The sequence below is a fragment of the Microcaecilia unicolor genome, chromosome 13, assembly GCF_901765095.1.
Source record: "Microcaecilia unicolor chromosome 13, aMicUni1.1, whole genome shotgun sequence".
In the NCBI taxonomy this organism is placed as follows: domain Eukaryota; kingdom Metazoa; phylum Chordata; class Amphibia; order Gymnophiona; family Siphonopidae; genus Microcaecilia; species Microcaecilia unicolor.
The window spans coordinates 23,024,448-23,041,268 of NC_044043.1; the positions used below are offsets into that span (position 1 = coordinate 23,024,448).

General features: G+C 48.3%; 1 protein-coding gene across 2 annotated transcripts in view; it reads left to right on the forward strand.

The window, feature by feature from the left end:
- Positions 1–16,821, forward strand: part of ABHD11 (abhydrolase domain containing 11) — an 88,806-nt gene that overhangs the window by 45,618 nt on the left and 26,367 nt on the right. For both annotated transcript variants that reach the window (XM_030186093.1, XM_030186094.1), the window contains one exon: positions 11,734–11,907. In XM_030186093.1, coding sequence (XP_030041953.1) covers positions 11,734–11,907 — 174 coding nt within the window. The remainder of the gene's footprint in view (positions 1–11,733; positions 11,908–16,821) is intronic.

Consider the following 16,821-nt stretch of genomic DNA (forward strand, 5'->3'; position numbering starts at 1 on the left):
TCCCCTCGTTTTTGGTGCCTACCGAAATTACGAGTTTCGATTTCGCCGGCGAGATTTTTCCGCCCATGTCATCGAAGTCTCCCAGCGGCTTCAAGAAGTGCACCCAGTGCGCCCGGGTAATCTCGCTCACTGACAGACACGCGTCGTGTCTTCAGTGTCTGGGGGCTGGGCACCGCCCGCAGGCCTGTAGTGTGTGCTCCCTTTTACAAAAGCGGACTCAGGTAGCGAGATTGGCCCAGTGGAACGTTTTGTTCTCGGGCTCTTCGTCGGCATCGGCACCGGGGGTATCGAGTGCATCGACGTTGCCAGCGTCCAGACCTTCATCCTCGGCCGTGATTGCATCGAGGCATCGACCCTCTGCATCGGGGCTGAGACATCGGAAGGCTGCGTCGGCGTCGGTGGTACCGGGACCTCGTCTGCTGATGTCGTCGGACGGTGGTGCTTCGTCTGGAGTGCAGGTGAGGGCTGTCCATTCCCCTGCTGGTGGCGGTGAGCCTTCGGGTGGGTCTCCCCCTACCCTGAGGGCTCCTTCGGTACAGCCCCCCCCGAGACCGACCTTCTTCGGCCTCGGCCCCGAGGAAGCGACGGCTGGATTCTACGTCCTCCTCGTCGGTGCCGGGAAGCTCCGGTGACATGCTTCGTCCCAAGAAGTCGAAGAAGCATCGACACCGGTCCCCTTCCCGTGTCGGCACCGAGAGCTCTGGGTCGCCAAGGGAGTCGGCACCCAGCAGGCATCGGCACCAAGAGGACCGCTCACCCTCTGTTCAGGAGGTGTCGATGCGCTCCACTCTGGACAGCCCGGAACAGCCTCCACGCCCGGAACAGACTCTGACATCGACACCTGCATCGCCTTCCACGTCTTTCTCCACAGCCGCTCTGCACGAGAGTCTCCGGGCCGTTCTCCCAGAGATTCTGGGAGAGCTGTTGCGCCCTTCCCCTCCGGTACCGGGGGTGCTTGCGCCACCGGTACCGTCGAGTGAGGCGCCGGCTGGCCCCTTGCCCAGGGTGAGGTATCTGACATCGGTGCTGCTTGCGGTACCGACTGCGGTCGCCTCCCAGGAAGGCTCCCCGTCGGCGGAGGGAGCTTCGCCGGTGCGGGCGAGGGAGTCTACCTCTCGACGCTCCCACCATGGCCGTGGTTCCACGGAGTCGAGCCGGGCACGGCTTCAGACACAGGTTCGTGAACTTGTGTCTGATACCGAGGGTGAGGCCTCGTGGGAGGAAGAGGAGGACATCAGATATTTCTCTGACGAGGAGTCTGATGGTCTTCCCTCTGATCCCACTCCCTCTCCTGAAAGGCAGCTTTCTCCTCCCGAGAGTCTGTCTTTCGCTTCAATTGTCCGGGAGATGTCTACGGCCATCCCCTTCCCGGTGGTTGTGGAGGACGAGCCCAGGGCTGAAATGTTTGAGCTCCTGGACTATCCTTCTCCACCTAAGGAAGCGTCCACAGTACCCATGCATCATGTCCTCAAAAAGACATTGCTGGCGAACTGGACCAAGCCATTAACTAATCCCCACATTCCCAAGAAGATCGAGTCCCAGTACCGGATCCATGGGGACCCAGAGCTGATGCACACTCAGTTGCCTCACGACTCTGGAGTTGTGGATTTGGCCCTAAAGAAGGCTAAGAGTTCTAGGGAGCATGCTTCGGCGCCCCCGGGCAAGGACTCTAGAACCTTAGACTCCTTTGGGAGGAAGGCCTACCATTCTTCTATGCTCGTGGCCAAAATTCAGTCCTACCAGCTCTACACGAGCATACACATGCGGAACAATGTGCGGCAGTTGGCGGGCTTGGTGGATAAGCTCCCCCCTGAGCAAGCCAAGCCTTTTCAGGAGGTGGTCAGGCAGCTGAAGGCGTGCAGAAAATTCCTGGCCAGAGGGGTGTATGACACCTTTGATGTTGCGTCCAGGGCCGCTGCTCAAGGTGTGGTAATGCGCAGACTCTCATGGCTGCGTGCCTCCGACCTAGAGAATAGACTCCAGCAGCGGATTGCGGACTCGCCTTGCCGTGCGGATAACATTTTTGGAGAGAAAGTCGAGCAGGTGGTAGAGCAGCTCCACCAGCGGGATACCGCTTTCGACAAGTTCTCCCGCCGGCAGCCTTTAGCTTCTACCTCTACAGGTAGACGATTTTTGGGGGGAAGGAGTACTGTTCCCTACTCTTCTGGTAAGCGTAGGTACAATCCTCCTTCTCGACAGCCTGCGGCCCAGGCTAAGCCCCAGCGCGCTCGCTCTCGTCAGCAGCGTGCGCCTCAGCAAGGCCCCTCGGCTCCCCAGCAAAAGCAAGGGACGAGCTTTTGACTGGCTCCAGCAGAGCATAGCCGACATCCAAGTGTCAGTGCCGGGCGACCTGCCAGTCGGAGGGAGGTTGAAAGCTTTTCACCAAAGGTGGCCTCATAACCTCCGATCAGTGGATTCTCCAAATAGTCTGGCAAGGATGCACCCTCAATTTGGCCTCAAAACCTCCAAATTGTCCACCGGGAGCTCAGTCTTACAGCTTCCAGCACAAGCAGGTACTTGCAGAGGAACTCTCCGCCCTTCTCAGCGCCAATGCGGTCGAGCCCGTGCCATCCGGGCAAGAAGGGCTGGGATTCTATTCCAGGTACTTCCTTGTGGAAAAGAAAACAGGGGGGATGCGTCCCATCCTAGACCTAAGGGCCCTGAACAAATATCTGGTCAAAGAAAAGTTCAGGATGCTTTCCCTGGGCACCTTTCTCCCCATGATTCAGGAAAACGATTGGCTATGCTCTCTGGACTTGAAGGACGCCTACACACACATTCCGATACTGCCAGCTCACAGACAGTATCTGTGATTTCGGCTGGGCACACGTCACTTCCAGTACTGTGTGCTACCCTTTGGGCTCGCCTCTGCGCCCAGAGTGTTCACGAAGTGCTTGGCTGTAGTAGCAGCGGCACTTCGCAGACTGGGGGTACACGTGTTCCCATATCTCGACGATTGGCTGGTGAAGAACACATCCGAGGCAGGAGCTCTACAGTCCATGCAGATGACTATTCGCCTCCTGGAGCTACTGGGGTTTGTGATAAATTATCCAAAGTCCCATCTTCTCCCAGTGCAGAACCTCAAATTCATAGGAGCTCTGCTGGATTCTCGGACGGCTCGCGCCTATCTCGCAGAGACGAGAGCCAACAACTTGCTATCCCTCGTCTCGCGGGTGCGAGCGTCCCAGCAGATCACAGCTCGGCAGATGTTGAGATTGCTGGGCCACATGGCCTCCACAGTTCATGTGACTCCCATGGCCCGCCTTCACATGAGATCTGCCCAATGGACCCTAGCTTCCCAGTGGTTTCAGGCTGCTGGGGATCTAGAAGACGTGATCCACCTGTCCACGAGTTTTCTCAAATCCCTGTATTGGTGGACGATTTGGTCCAATTTGACTCTGGGACGTCCTTTCCAGATTCCTCAGCCACAAAAAGTGCTGACCACGGATGCGTCTCTCCTGGGGTGGGGAGCTCATGTCGATGGGCTTCACACCCAAGGAAGCTGGTCCCTCCTGGAACGCGATCTGCAGATCAATCTTCTGGAGTTACGAGCGGTCTGGAACGCTCTGAAGGCTTTCAGAGATCGGCTGTCCCACCAAATTATCCAAATTCAGACAGACAACCAGGTTGCCATGTATTACATCAACAAGCAGGGGGGCACCGGATCTCGCCCCCTGTGTCAGGAAGCCGTCAGCATGTGGCTGTGGGCTCGCCGTCATGGCATGGTGCTCCAAGCCACATATCTGGCAGGCGTAAACAACAGTCTGGCCGACAGGTTGAGCAGGATTATGCAACCTCACGAGTGGTCGCTCAATTCCCGTGTAGTGCGACAGATCTTCCAGGTGTGGGGCACCCCCTTGGTAGATCTCTTTGCATCTCGAGCCAACCACAAAGTCCCTCAGTTCTGTTCCAGGCTTCAGGCCCACGGCAGACTGGCATCGGATGCCTTCCTCCTGGACTGGGGGGAGGGTCTGCTGTATGCTTATCCTCCCATACCTCTGGTGGGGAAGACTTTGTTGAAACTCAAGCAAGACCGAGGCACCATGATTCTGATTGCTTCTTTTTGGCCGCAGTCAGATCTGGTTCCCTCTTCTTCTGGAGTTGTCCTCCGAAGAACCGTGGAGATTGGAGTGTTTTCCGACCCTCATCACACAGGACGAAGGGGCGCTTCTGCATCCCAACCTCCGGTCCCTGGCTCTCACGGCCTGGATGTTGAGAGCGTAGACTTTGCCTCTTTGGGTCTGTCAGAGGGTGTCTCCCGCATCTTGCTTGCTTCCAGGAAAGATTCCACTAAGAGGAGTTACTTCTTTCTATGGAGGAGGTTTGCCGTCTGGTGTGACAGCAAGGCCTTAGATCCTCGCTCTTGTCCCACACAGACCCTGCTTGAATACCTTCTGCACTTGTCTGAGTCTGGTCTCAAGACCAACTCTGTAAGGGTTCACCTTAGTGCGATCAGTGCATACCATTACCGTGTGGAAGGTAAGCCGATCTCGGGACAGCCTTTAGTTGTTCGCTTCATGAGAGGTTTGCTTTTGTCAAAGCCCCCTGTCAAGTCTCCTACAGTGTCATGGGATCTCAATGTCGTTCTCACCCAGCTGATGAAACCTCCTTTTGAGCCACTGAATTCCTGCCATCTGAAGTACTTGACCTGGAAGGTCATTTTCTTGGTGGCAGTTACTTCAGCTCGTAGAGTCAGTGAGCTTCAGGCCCTGGTAGCCCAGGCCCCTTACACCAAATTTCATCATAACAGAGTAGTCCTCCGCACTCACCCTAAGTTCTTGCCAAAGGTTGTGTCGGAGTTCCATCTGAACCAGTCAATTGTCTTGCCAACATTCTTTCCCCGTCCTCATTCCTGCCCTGCTGAACGTCAGCTGCACACATTGGACTGCAAGAGAGCATTGGCCTTCTATCTGGAGCGGACACAGCCCAACAGACAGTCCGCCCAATTGTTTGTTTCTTTTGATCCCAACAGGAGGGGAGTGGCTGTGGGGAAACGCACCATATCCAATTGGCTAGCAGATTGCATTTCCTTCACTTACGCCCAGGCTGGGCTGGCTCTTGAGGGTCATGTCACGGCTCATAATGTTAGAGCCATGGCAGCGTCGGTAGCCCACTTGAAGTCAGCCACTATTGAAGAGATTTGCAAAGCTGCGACGTGGTCATCTGTCCACACATTCACATCTCATTACTGCCTGCAGCAGGATACCCGACGCGACAGTCGGTTCGGGCAGTCAGTGCTTCAGAATCTGTTCGGGGTTTAGAATCCAACTCCACCCCCCTAGGCCCATGTTTTATTCTGTTCCAGGCTACACTCTCAGTTAGTTGGATAAGTTTTTAGGTCAATCTCAGTTATGTCCTCGCCGTTGCGAGGCCCAATTGACCATGGTTGTTGTTTTGAGTGAGCCTGGGGGCTAGGGATACCCCATCAGTGAGAACAAGCAGCCTGCTTGTCCTTGGAGAAAGCGAATGCTACATACCTGTAGAAGGTATTCTCCGAGGACAGCAGGCTCATTGTTCTCACAAACCCGCCCGCCTCCCCTTTAGAGTTGTGTCTTCCCTTCTCTTTGTCTTGCTACATATGAGACTGGCCGGCACGAGCCGGTTTCGGGCGGGAAGACGGCCGCGCATGCGCATTGACGCGCGAGGGCTAGCAAAGACTTTGCTAGTGAAGATTCCGGATTGGAGGGGCTGCCGTGGACGTCACCCATCAGTGAGAACAATCAGCCTGCTGTCCTCGGAGAATACCTTCTACAGGTATGTAGCATTCGCTTTATGTCAGCTCTTGGTCAGGGAAAGCTGCTAATGTGTATTTTGCATAAGATGTGATAAGTTTTCATAAGGATCATTAGGATATCATTTGTACTGTTCTAATCATTACTGTACATAGTCTCAGGATAATCAGAGTGTAGTTAGACAATATATTTTGTTAGTGTGCATATCAGTAAGAGATATTATATTGCATATAAGCTATTGCAGAGTGTTTCTATTTTTTTTTAACCTATAATAAATAATAATAATATAATCTGTGACGTGGCTTCTGTTCTTTGGCGGGGAACAAAACACTGGCAGGGTGCCAGCAACAAGGTTCCTGTATAATATCCCCTAGACTGAGCTAGGAACCTTGTAATAAGTATTATCAGGGAATAATTATTGTCCTAATTATTTATTTTCACCCAACAGCTCGGAGAACCCTTTTGTGCATGTCCCGGTTTACTACTTGCTCGTTAAACTGGCTAGAACCAGTTTAAAAACCACGTTGCTGGCTCCTTAAGTTTAGTGCATCTGGCCCTGAGTCTCCCTGATGTGCTCTTTATTAGAGAGTTGGACTATTTCTTTTCCCTGTGATGTCACCTAAAACTTTGGTAGGAAGGGGTTCTTTTGAGCTCAGCATAGGAAGTCTCGTGTTTTTCGAACTGAGCAATTCAGCTGTGTAGCCGTTCTAAACGCCTTCTCTATGAGTGTTTTAGATAGGAACTTAAACGATTTTAATTCTGGAAGATCAGTAATGGGGAATGTCAACTGAGTTCAAGTTTTGACAAACTTGGCTATGTTTCCTTAATGGCTGTATTTCTATTTGGAGTGATCCACCTAAGTGGATGAACACTAGCTCCCACGTAAATATAACAGCACAAAAAAGGAGTGGGAAATGGACCAATGACTCCAGGAGAATGGGAGATAAATTTAAAGAACCACTTTATTAAATGACTCTATTTGGGCAAGATAACTGATCTTGCTCTTTTTCTGATATATTCCTAACTCAGCTTTTAGGATTTTTTTTGCTGTGGGCTATAGCTGCAGCATTCCATGGTAGGTCACCCTGGCAAGAGCCGTATGTATAGCTTAGTTACTGCACACTGCTCTTTAAATCTCCTTCTGCACACAGATGTATGCTTCAGAGGTTTCTCCCAACTGTAGCGCAGTGCTGCATGTCTTCAGGTACAAGAGTCTATTTCATAGCTTGTCTGTCTTCCTCTGAGGCAGCTGCACGTTCTATGTCACATATACAGCACATCCTGCATATCCGGCTGCAACAGCAGCTTCCGTATCTAATTGGCTAATCAACTTGCATATCTAAACAGCAGCTGCTGTATCACAGTTTGAAGAAATGATAAAAGGGGAAACCTAATGCTGCATTTCATCCAACATATAGTTATGTATCCACATGCTGACTCTTGCTATGGCCTTGTCTCACTATGACAGAACACCCCTGTCACCTCATCCCTATGCATCCCCCTACAGGACTCTAAGAGCCTTCTGGAAAAGATGGCCACGCACACCCACTTATAGTCATGTGTACCGACTCCCCCTGGGGGTGGTTCGGCAAGAGGGGAATGAAGAAATATGTTAGCCTTGCTAGCCCTTGCTCTCAGTAAAATACAGGCCAATGGCTCATAATAAGAGCTAGGCTTCTTAAAATCAAAATCATCTCTGATACAAAAGAGAGCTAGCTTGTAAAAATCAGAGATCACCTTTGACCCAGTTACATTTCACTGTAGCAAGTGCTGAGCTGGCAAGGGAGGGGGGCATTTGCTCTGGGACTGGCACCTGCAAGACGTCATGAGCAAGAGTTGCTATGGTTATGTACACATAGTACTGGGTCAGCTGCACCCCGGGTGAGAACATCCAAAGGGGGGGTGGCTAGGGAAAGGTTTGGGGAATATGCAAAGTCATCTCACAAGATGCGCTCTGGGCATAACTTGTTTATACTTAGAGCTTGATAACATGTGAAGTCATTTTGATAAAACTGATAAGGGCCAAGGACCCTGGTGACAAAGCTAGTGTCCATTGGAACCAATGGAGTCAGAATTGTATATAAGGACCAGTCTGAAGGGTATTAGATCAGACAAGAGAAGGAAGGCTACCAGAGAAGGTGGGTGATAGACGTGTCCTGAACTGCTGCTCAACCATATGAGTGACTGAACTGCTTGTACTACATTTGGTGAGATTGTAATAAACTATCTTCTTATATCCCAGTGAGTCCTTCTGATTATGGAGTTCGTTAATTCCTGGACTGTGTAAGAGCAGTCTGGGGGAGTATGAGATCAGAATAGGTGGTGGGAACACGCAAATTAAATTCAAGTTCCAACTGCAAATGAGACATGCAGGATATCGTTTCAATAGTAGCCACCATATTGTTGCTGCAATAGCACCCTGTTTAGTTCAGCTGACACAGCAGTTTACATATCACAGCTGCAGCAGCAGCCTGCATATCAGACTTGCAACAGTAGCCTGCATAAACAAAATCCAAATAATGAAAAATATCACACGTGCAACTTTGGCTTGCATATCATGCTTGTATCTATAATATATAGGGTGAGATAGCAACAGCAGCTACTGGCAGCATGCATTCATCTCTTCATCTGCAGCCTATTTCTCACAGGCTACAGTGGCCTGCTTGTTGCAGCTGCAACAGCAGCCTGTTTGTAGCTGTGGCAGCAGTCTGCGTGTCACACCAGCAATAGCAGAGAGCATGTCATAGGTCAATTGCCAATGCAACTATCATAGACAACTGGCATGTCACAGATGCACCAGCAGCTGGCTATTCATTGCTGTCATAATAGCTGAGGTAGTCTTCATGGCATGACTACAGTGGTCATTTGGAGTCGGCTCTTAATTTGCCACCAGTGAGCTCACCTACAGCAACCAGTTGTATGGCACACCCATTGCAGCTGCCTGTATATCACTGTTGCAGCTGTAGCCTATCTCATGTGGTTGTGAGACTTGCCTATATGGCACAGATGTGCTAGTCTCCTTTTTACATGTGTGTGGATGTGTAAAGTGACGCTTAGATGGCGACTCTGGCTGTGATTAACTAGGGCCGATACTAGGCAGGCTTGTATGGTCTGTGTCTAATATATGGCAGTCTGGTTTAGGATGGGCTGGAAAGGGCTTAGACAGCAACTTCAGTGGCTGGAACATAAGGACAGTGCTGGACAGATTTTTACGGTCTGTGTCCCACAAATGAGAACACGAATAGACTGGAGTGGGCTTCAACGACAACTCCAGCAGTTGGAACACAGGGATAGGGCCAGATAGACTTCTATGGTCTATGTTCCAGAAACACGAAAGAAAGACCATAATCAAGTATTTAATATCACACTCGTTGATTTAATCACGAATTGATAATGAGTGTGACTATTGGGCAGACTGGATGGGACCGTTCAGGTCTTTATTTGCTGTCACTTACTATTTTACAATTAATCCTCTTTGCTCCCGGGCTGATGCGCAGACCTCCGCTCTGATACAAGCATAAGCATCAGATGTCACCTGACCTACTGGCGCGTGCATGTGGTGACCTCTCAGCTCACAGTGCCATTGAATCAGAGACAAATCTTACATTTGTGTTCCAAGTTTCAACTTCCATTCCTTCCTTGCCTACAGTGCTGTGGCTCAAATCCAGAGGGAGCTGACCGGAATTTTCTTTTATGTACCATTACATTTTTACGGGGATGGGTTAAATTCTTGTGGGGATGGGTTAAATTTTTGCGGGGATGGGTAAGATTCCAGTGGGTACAGGTGGGGACTGTTAAGATTCCAACAGGGACAGGTGGGGATGGGTAAGATTTCTGTTCCCGTGCAACTCTCTAGTTCTTACCTAATAATTTTCTTACTTTTAATAATACCAGACCAGTCCAGTCGGCCCTCCCTTTCTGTTTTCTTTTGGGTTCCTTCCTTGCTGCTTCCAAGGCTTGCATCTACCACTTTAGGCTCCTGGAGGTGGGATACCCTTCATAAGGGCAAGATTTCCCCTTGCTCTCCATGCCACATTGCTATGCCAGCTCTATACTGCTCTCAATTGTGCTTCACAGACAGGCCATTTCTCCTGCTTCAGGGGTATGTCTGCACAACAGATAGGAAGACTGAGTGGTGCCTCACCTTGCTCTTCGATGGGTGGTATGGCTGGCCCTTGGTCACATAAGAGCCCGGGAAGGTCTACCATCTGGGTGTTCTTGGCTTCTATGTAGGTTCTTTTTCCTGTTTTTTAGTTTGTAGCAGTTGAGAGCACCATTGCTTGGCTATTTGAAATACTGAGCATTCCAGGCTGCATGATACCCTTAAGGGGCAAAGTACTTGGAACTATTTTCTCTGTCTCCTTCTGCTGGTGGATGGACTGGTCTGGTATGATTAAAGGAAAATTATCAGGTAAGATAATTATCAGATCGCCTCAGCACTAGCCGGGGCAGAGCTGGCAGTTAGTTAGCGATGATATTCAGTCCACTAATTGGGTAGCTGCCTGGATAAAGCTAGGACTGGAAGAAGGCTGTTCTGACATTATTCGGGTACCAGTCTGAATATTGCAGGTACCTGGATAAATAGCACCGGCTAACCCATACCTGGATATTCAATGCCGGCTGCTATTTGGATACTGGTGCTGAATATCCAGGTATATTTAAAAAAACAAACATTGCTGAGGGCTAAATGACCCCCCCCCCCCCATCATGTTTAGCTTTGTACCATGTTGATTATGTCAGCTTTAATTTATTCGGGATTCATTGAAACATACAGTTTGACCAAGGGTACTTAAACAATTGCACACAACTGTGTAGCCATGAACTCTACAAGTGGCTCCTCTAAAGGGTCTATGTACTGTATCTTCTATTTTATGAATGGGGGAAAATGCTTGTGAATAGGGACCAAAGTCTAAGGGGAAATAGATTTGGAGGTTCATTTTCAAAGCACATAGACGTACAAAGTTACATATGTTACTATGGAACTTTGTAAATCTAAGTGCTTTGAAAATGAGTACCTTTATCTCCTTCAGAGGATTGGATTTATTGATTTTTATATAACGCTTTATACTGAAGTGTCAAAATTAGTTTACAGTTGCAATACTCATTAAATTTACAATCACAATACAATCTTACAGACAGTGCAGTTTAAACAAATCTACAGCACATCAAATAAAATGTTGGCAAAATGAGTTCTTAAAAGCTTACAACATGCATAATATGAATGGGCATTTTGAAGTTCCTCAGGGAATTTCAGAGGAGAGGGCCAGCATATGAAAATACACACTTTCTAGTGGGTGAAAGTTTAATAATACCAAAACCTAGGAGTTGCAAAAAGGTTTTGTTTTGTTTTTTGAAAAGAACAAAGTTCCCATAAAGAAGTATATTTTGGTAACTTTACTACAAAAGTAAGCTGGATGTCCAAGATGGAAAGATTTATGAACCAAACACAGTAGCTTAAAAATGATGCACACTGTGACAGGCAGGCAATGTAATCGATGAAGCACTGGCATGATGTGGGCCGATCTCTTAGACCCAGTTATTAAACATGTAGCCATAACCTGGAAAAATTATGGAACTTTTTGCCAGTGGAGACTACAATACTAAATACCATTAAAAAATATATATGTATAAGTGGACAGATGTTTGGAAGTGGAAGGGATGAATAGGGTCTTATGGTGTACTTTAACTTGGAGAAGTGTTAATTTATGGATTTAAGCTACTCACCATATCTGGGGGTCAAAAACCAGTTCCCATTGCTGCAGAACTTGTTACAGATCAGAAGGTTTTGGGTTTTTTTTTGCCTCTTCTGTACACTACTGCTTACAAAGCTATGTTACACAGTCAGAACACTGGACTGGATGGCCCTCTGGTCTCTTTTCAGCCTGACCAATCCTACAGCTATTTAGCTATGATTTTCCTGCTGTTGGTTTGGCTGGGAATTAAAGGGAATTCTCTCCAAATTTGCAAGTATGAACATCCAAGTTTTCTCTTGCCTACCTAGGTGCTGACCATGGATGCCCGTAATCATGGTAACAGCCCACACAGCCCTGTCATGACATATGAGGCAATGAGTGTTGATGTCCAGAGGATCCTGCACCAACTCCACTTCAGCACATGTATTCTGATCGGGCACAGCATGGGAGGCAAAACTGCAATGGCTGTGGCACTTCAGAAGGTAGGTCTAAGGAGGACACAGTGGAAGACAGGACTAGGACTGAGACATTGACATGATTATGCTTTGTGACTGTGGTGGTGGAGTGGCCAGTAAGAATACGATTGAGTGTGTTTGGTTTTATACAGGAAACACATTTATCTTCAGGGGAACATGCTAAATTTAAAAGAGGGTGGGTTGGGTCTTTGGTAGAAGCCCCTGCAGTTGGTTGGAAAGCGGGAGTGATGATTCTCTTCCGGAAAGGGTTACAGATCCTGTCTAAGTCTATGGTGGTAGGCCCTGAGGGTAGGTATATTTTAACCTCGGTGGAAGTAGCGGGTCGCCACCTAGTGCTCTGCAATGTATATGCCCCAAATGTTTTTGACAAAGCCTTCTTTCAGGGGTTGATTGCTAAGTTGACCCCTTATGTTGGTGGGAATATAATCCTTGGGGGAGATTTCAATTTGGTGTTCGACCCTTCGATAGATAGGTCGGCCCTGGTGCGGGGAGCTCCAGGGGAGGTCGTGGTGCCCTGTCGCTGCTCTGCAGTGCTTTAGATCTGGTAGATGTGTGGCGTGTTTTGCACTCTTCGGAAAGAGACTTTACTCATCTCTCTAGAGCTCATGCTTCTCAATCCCGTATAGATTATCTTTTTGTCTCAGGTCCCCTTTTTCTCAGATCTCTCAGGCGGAAATTGGCCCTTATGCGGTGTTGGACCATGCCCTGATTTGGTTACTGCTTGTCCCCCAGATAGAGAGGGAGATCATCTCTGGAGGAACCCCCAAGACCTGGTAGGAGATCAGGGGTTTCAGGTTTACATGTCTGAACGGTGGGATGTCTATGAATTTCATAATGGTATTCAAAAGCAACAGCCTGCTCTTTTTTGGGAAACAGCGAAAGCTGTGTTGAGGGGCGATATCATCTCTTATCGAGCAAGAACCCGGAAGCTTAGGGATAAAGAAATCCTTCGTCTGGAGAAACTGGTTAGGAGACATAGGATTAAGTATGGGAATTCTCCCTTTGATGCGCAACGAGAGGCTTTGTTGGTGGCTCAAAAGGAGTTGAATGAATTGTTACATCAGAGGGCGGTTAAATCCCAATTATATAAGTATCAATTGTTTCGTTATGGTAATAAGGCTGGGCAGTTGATGGCCCGTATGGTTCGGAAAAAGGGGGATTCTCTCGAATTCTTCAGGTGAAGGCCTTAGATAGTAAGATGTTACATCTGGATAGAGAGATAGCAGATCGATTTGGCCAGTTCTATGAGACTTTATATGCAACTCCAGACGAGGATGGGTTAGATAGTGACTTGTATTTGGATAATTTGGTGTTGCCTAGGCTTTCTCTCCGACAGTTGAGCTTTTTGAATAAGCCATTTACGGAAGGAGACCTTATGTTAGCTCTGCAGCAGAGCACCTCTCATAAAACGCCGGATCCGGACGGATATCGCATAGAATTTTATAAACAGTTTTCTGAACGCGTTAAAGTGCTGTTATTGGGAACGGGGTTTGCGGGAATCCTGCGGAACCCGCGGGATTCCTGCAGGGACGGAAGCAGGTCCTGCGGGGTTCCCGTGGGGATGGAAGCAGGTCCTGCGGGGTTCCCGCGGGGATAGCTGCACTGCATCAGCCTCTCATCTACCGAGTACCTTGAGTGCTGTATCCTCCTCCTCCTCCTTGCTTTAACAGCACAAATGTGGAAAGTCTTCCGTTAAGGAGGTGGTAGAGACACAAATGATGAAGGAATTAAAAAAGGCTTGGTTGAACTCAGAGGATCTCTAATTAGAAAATGGAAGTTATAAAAATCCTAACCTTAAATGGCTGCATGTGTGCGGATGTGTCAAGTGACGCTTAGATGGTGACTCTGGCTGTGATTAACTAGGGCCGATACTGGGCAGACTTGTATGGTCTGTGTCTAATATATGGCAGTCTGGTTTAGGATGGGCTAGAAAGGGCTTAGACAGCAACTTCAGTGGCTGGAACATAAGGACAGTGCTGGATAGATTTTTACGGTCTGTATCCCACAAATGAGAAAATGAATAGACTGGAGTGGGCTTCAGTGAGAACTCCAGCAGCTGGAACATAAGTATAGGGCCAGATAGACTTCTATGGTCTATGTTCCAGAAACTGGAAAGAAAGTATATAATATCACACTCATTGATTTAATCATGAATTGATAATGAGTGTGACTATTGGGCAGACTGGATGGACCATTCAGGTCTTTATTTGCTGTCACTTACTATGTTACAATTAATCCTCTTTGTTCCCGGGCTGATGCGCAGACCTCAGCTCTGACACAGACAAGAGCATCGGATGTCACCTGACCTACTGGCGCGTGCATGTACCTCTCAGCACACAGTGCCAGAAATCAGAGACAAATTTTACATGTGCACACCAGAGTGTTCTAAGTTTCAGCTTCCATTCCTTCCTTGCCTACAGTAATGTGGCTCAAATCCAGAGAGAGACTGAGGGAGCTGACCAGAATTTTCTTTTATGTACCATTAAATTCTTGCGGGGATGGGTGGGGATGGGTTAAATTCTTTCAGGGACGGGTTGGGATGGATTACATTTTTGTGGGGATGGGTAGGGATGGGTAAGATTCCAGTGGGGACGGGTGGGGATGGGTGAGATTCTAGCAGGGATGGGCGGGGATGGGTAAGATTTCTGTCCCCATGCAACTCTCTACTCGGGATCCTATAGGCTTATATCTCTCCTTAATGTTGATGTCAAATTGTATGCAAAGATTTTAGCAAATAGGCTGGCTATGTTACTTCCTGATCTGGTTGATATGGCCCAGGTGAGGTTTGTGAAAGGACGGACAGCAATTAAGAATGTTCATTCTGTTTTGGCATCTTTGGAAGTGGTGGCTCAGAAACGTTTGTCTTCCCTTTTGGTTAGTTTTGATGTAGAAAAAGTGTTTGATTGGGTGAGATGGCCATATCTATTTGCTGCTTTGCGGCATTATGGTTTCGAGGATTTTTTGGGGGATGCAGTTCGCGTTCTGTATTTAGAACCCCAGGTGTGTGTGTGGGTAAGTGGGGTACGTTCGCACCAGTTTCGGATTTTTAGGGGTACGAGGCAGGGGTGCCCACTGTCTCCTCTTTTGTTTGTGTTGTTGGATCCCCTGGTTAGAGAGAGAGCTCTTCATCCTGACATTACTGGAGTGCCGGTAGGCTTTTCGAGGTTTCTTCTGTCGGGTTTTGCAGATGACCTCCTGGTACATCTTACAGACCCCTTTAGATCATTGCCCGCATTGTTGGAGCTCTTCCAAGAGCTTGGGGATTTTGCTGGCTTTAAGCTTAACTATGCTAAATCCCTGGTGTTGGCCTCTAGGGATGCCCTGTGACAGGAGTGGGGGTCGAGTTTTCCTCTTTGATGGGCAAAGGGTTCTTTTCTTTATTTGGGCCTGTGCTTGTCCAGGAAATTGACGGACTTATATCATCTAGTTACACGATTACTAAGGGCCACAGAGGTGCGACTGCGAGCATGGGTGTCCTTGCTTACGCTATATGGGCGAATTCAGTTGTTTCGTATGGTGGAGTTCCCTAGATGGCTGTACCTGTTACAGCTAATGCCTTTTTATATTCGTCAGCGAGATCTTAAATTACTTCATAGTCTGCTTAGGCGTTATTGTTGGGGAGGGAAGAAGACTAAGCTCCCGTTGTCTTCGCTAATGGGTTCTTGGGGTGAAGGGGGGTTGGGGTCTGCCAGATCTAAGGCGGTATAATCAGGCATGTCTTTTACATTATCTAGGTGACTGGTTTTTTGACAAGGAAGACTATACGCCTCGGCAGCTGGAGCGTCAATACTTTGCCCCTTGTCATTTTTATTTTTTGCTGCAAGCGCCAGGTCCTGTTATCCCGGTCCACTTGCGAGATAGCCTACGTGTACTGTGGAGAGACATGGTGTGAGGGCTTGGGGATTGGACTTAGGTACGTACGTCCGATTTGTTGCCAATTTGTGGAAATTTGCTGTTTAAAACCTGGGATTGATAATATCATGTTCCGACGTTGGGCACAGATGGGCATTTATTTATTTATTTTATTTTTGTTACATTTGTACCCCGCGCTTCCCCACTCATGGCAGGCTCAATGCGGTTTACATATTGTATACAGGTACTTATTTGTACCTGGGGCAATGGAGGGTTAAGCTGCCTGTGCCTGAAGTGGGAATCGAACTCAGTTCCTTTAACTTGGTTGGAGCATGTTTTGAATTTGCAGGGTTCGTTGTTGAACCTGGGGGCCTTGGGCATTGGGTATGAAATTAATAACATCTTCGCTTATAATCAATTGGCACATTATGTTAATTGTTTAGGTGCTGCCGCCTTGCGTTCTCGACATAGTCACCGAGACAGTTTTTTCAATCGGTGCGGGGGGATCGACTCTCGGTCTCGGGTCTCTATAAGGCCCTAGGAACGTTGCCACTTTGTAAGGACTGGGAGTTGGTTAGGCAGCGTTGGGCCCGGGATTTGTCGAGACCCAACCTCTCCTTAGATTTTAATGTCTTGACTTCTAGGATTCCTTGGTTGACTGGCAATGCTGGCTTGCTGGAATGTCAATACCGTATTCTTCATAGAGCATATCTTACGAAAGCTCAGATTTTCAAGATGGGGGGGGGGGGAGTGGATACTCCTTTGTTTGGGAAGTGTGGGAGGGCGCCGGGTTCCTTTTTTCACTGTTTATGGGATTGTTTTAGGGTGCAGAATTTTTGGGCCGCTATTCTTTGCTATCTGATGTTTCTGCTAGGTTCCAGAGTTTTGAGCTCTCCTGCTGGTATTCTATTAGACAAATATGAAATTTTTGCATTGCAGAGCAGGTCGGCTAAGCAACTGATTCGTAAGGCTTGCTTGATTGGTAAGAGGCTCATTTTGAGTCAATGGGTTAGCGACTCTCCCCAGGACTTCTGGGGCATTGGAGGAATAAATTACATGAGTTCATGC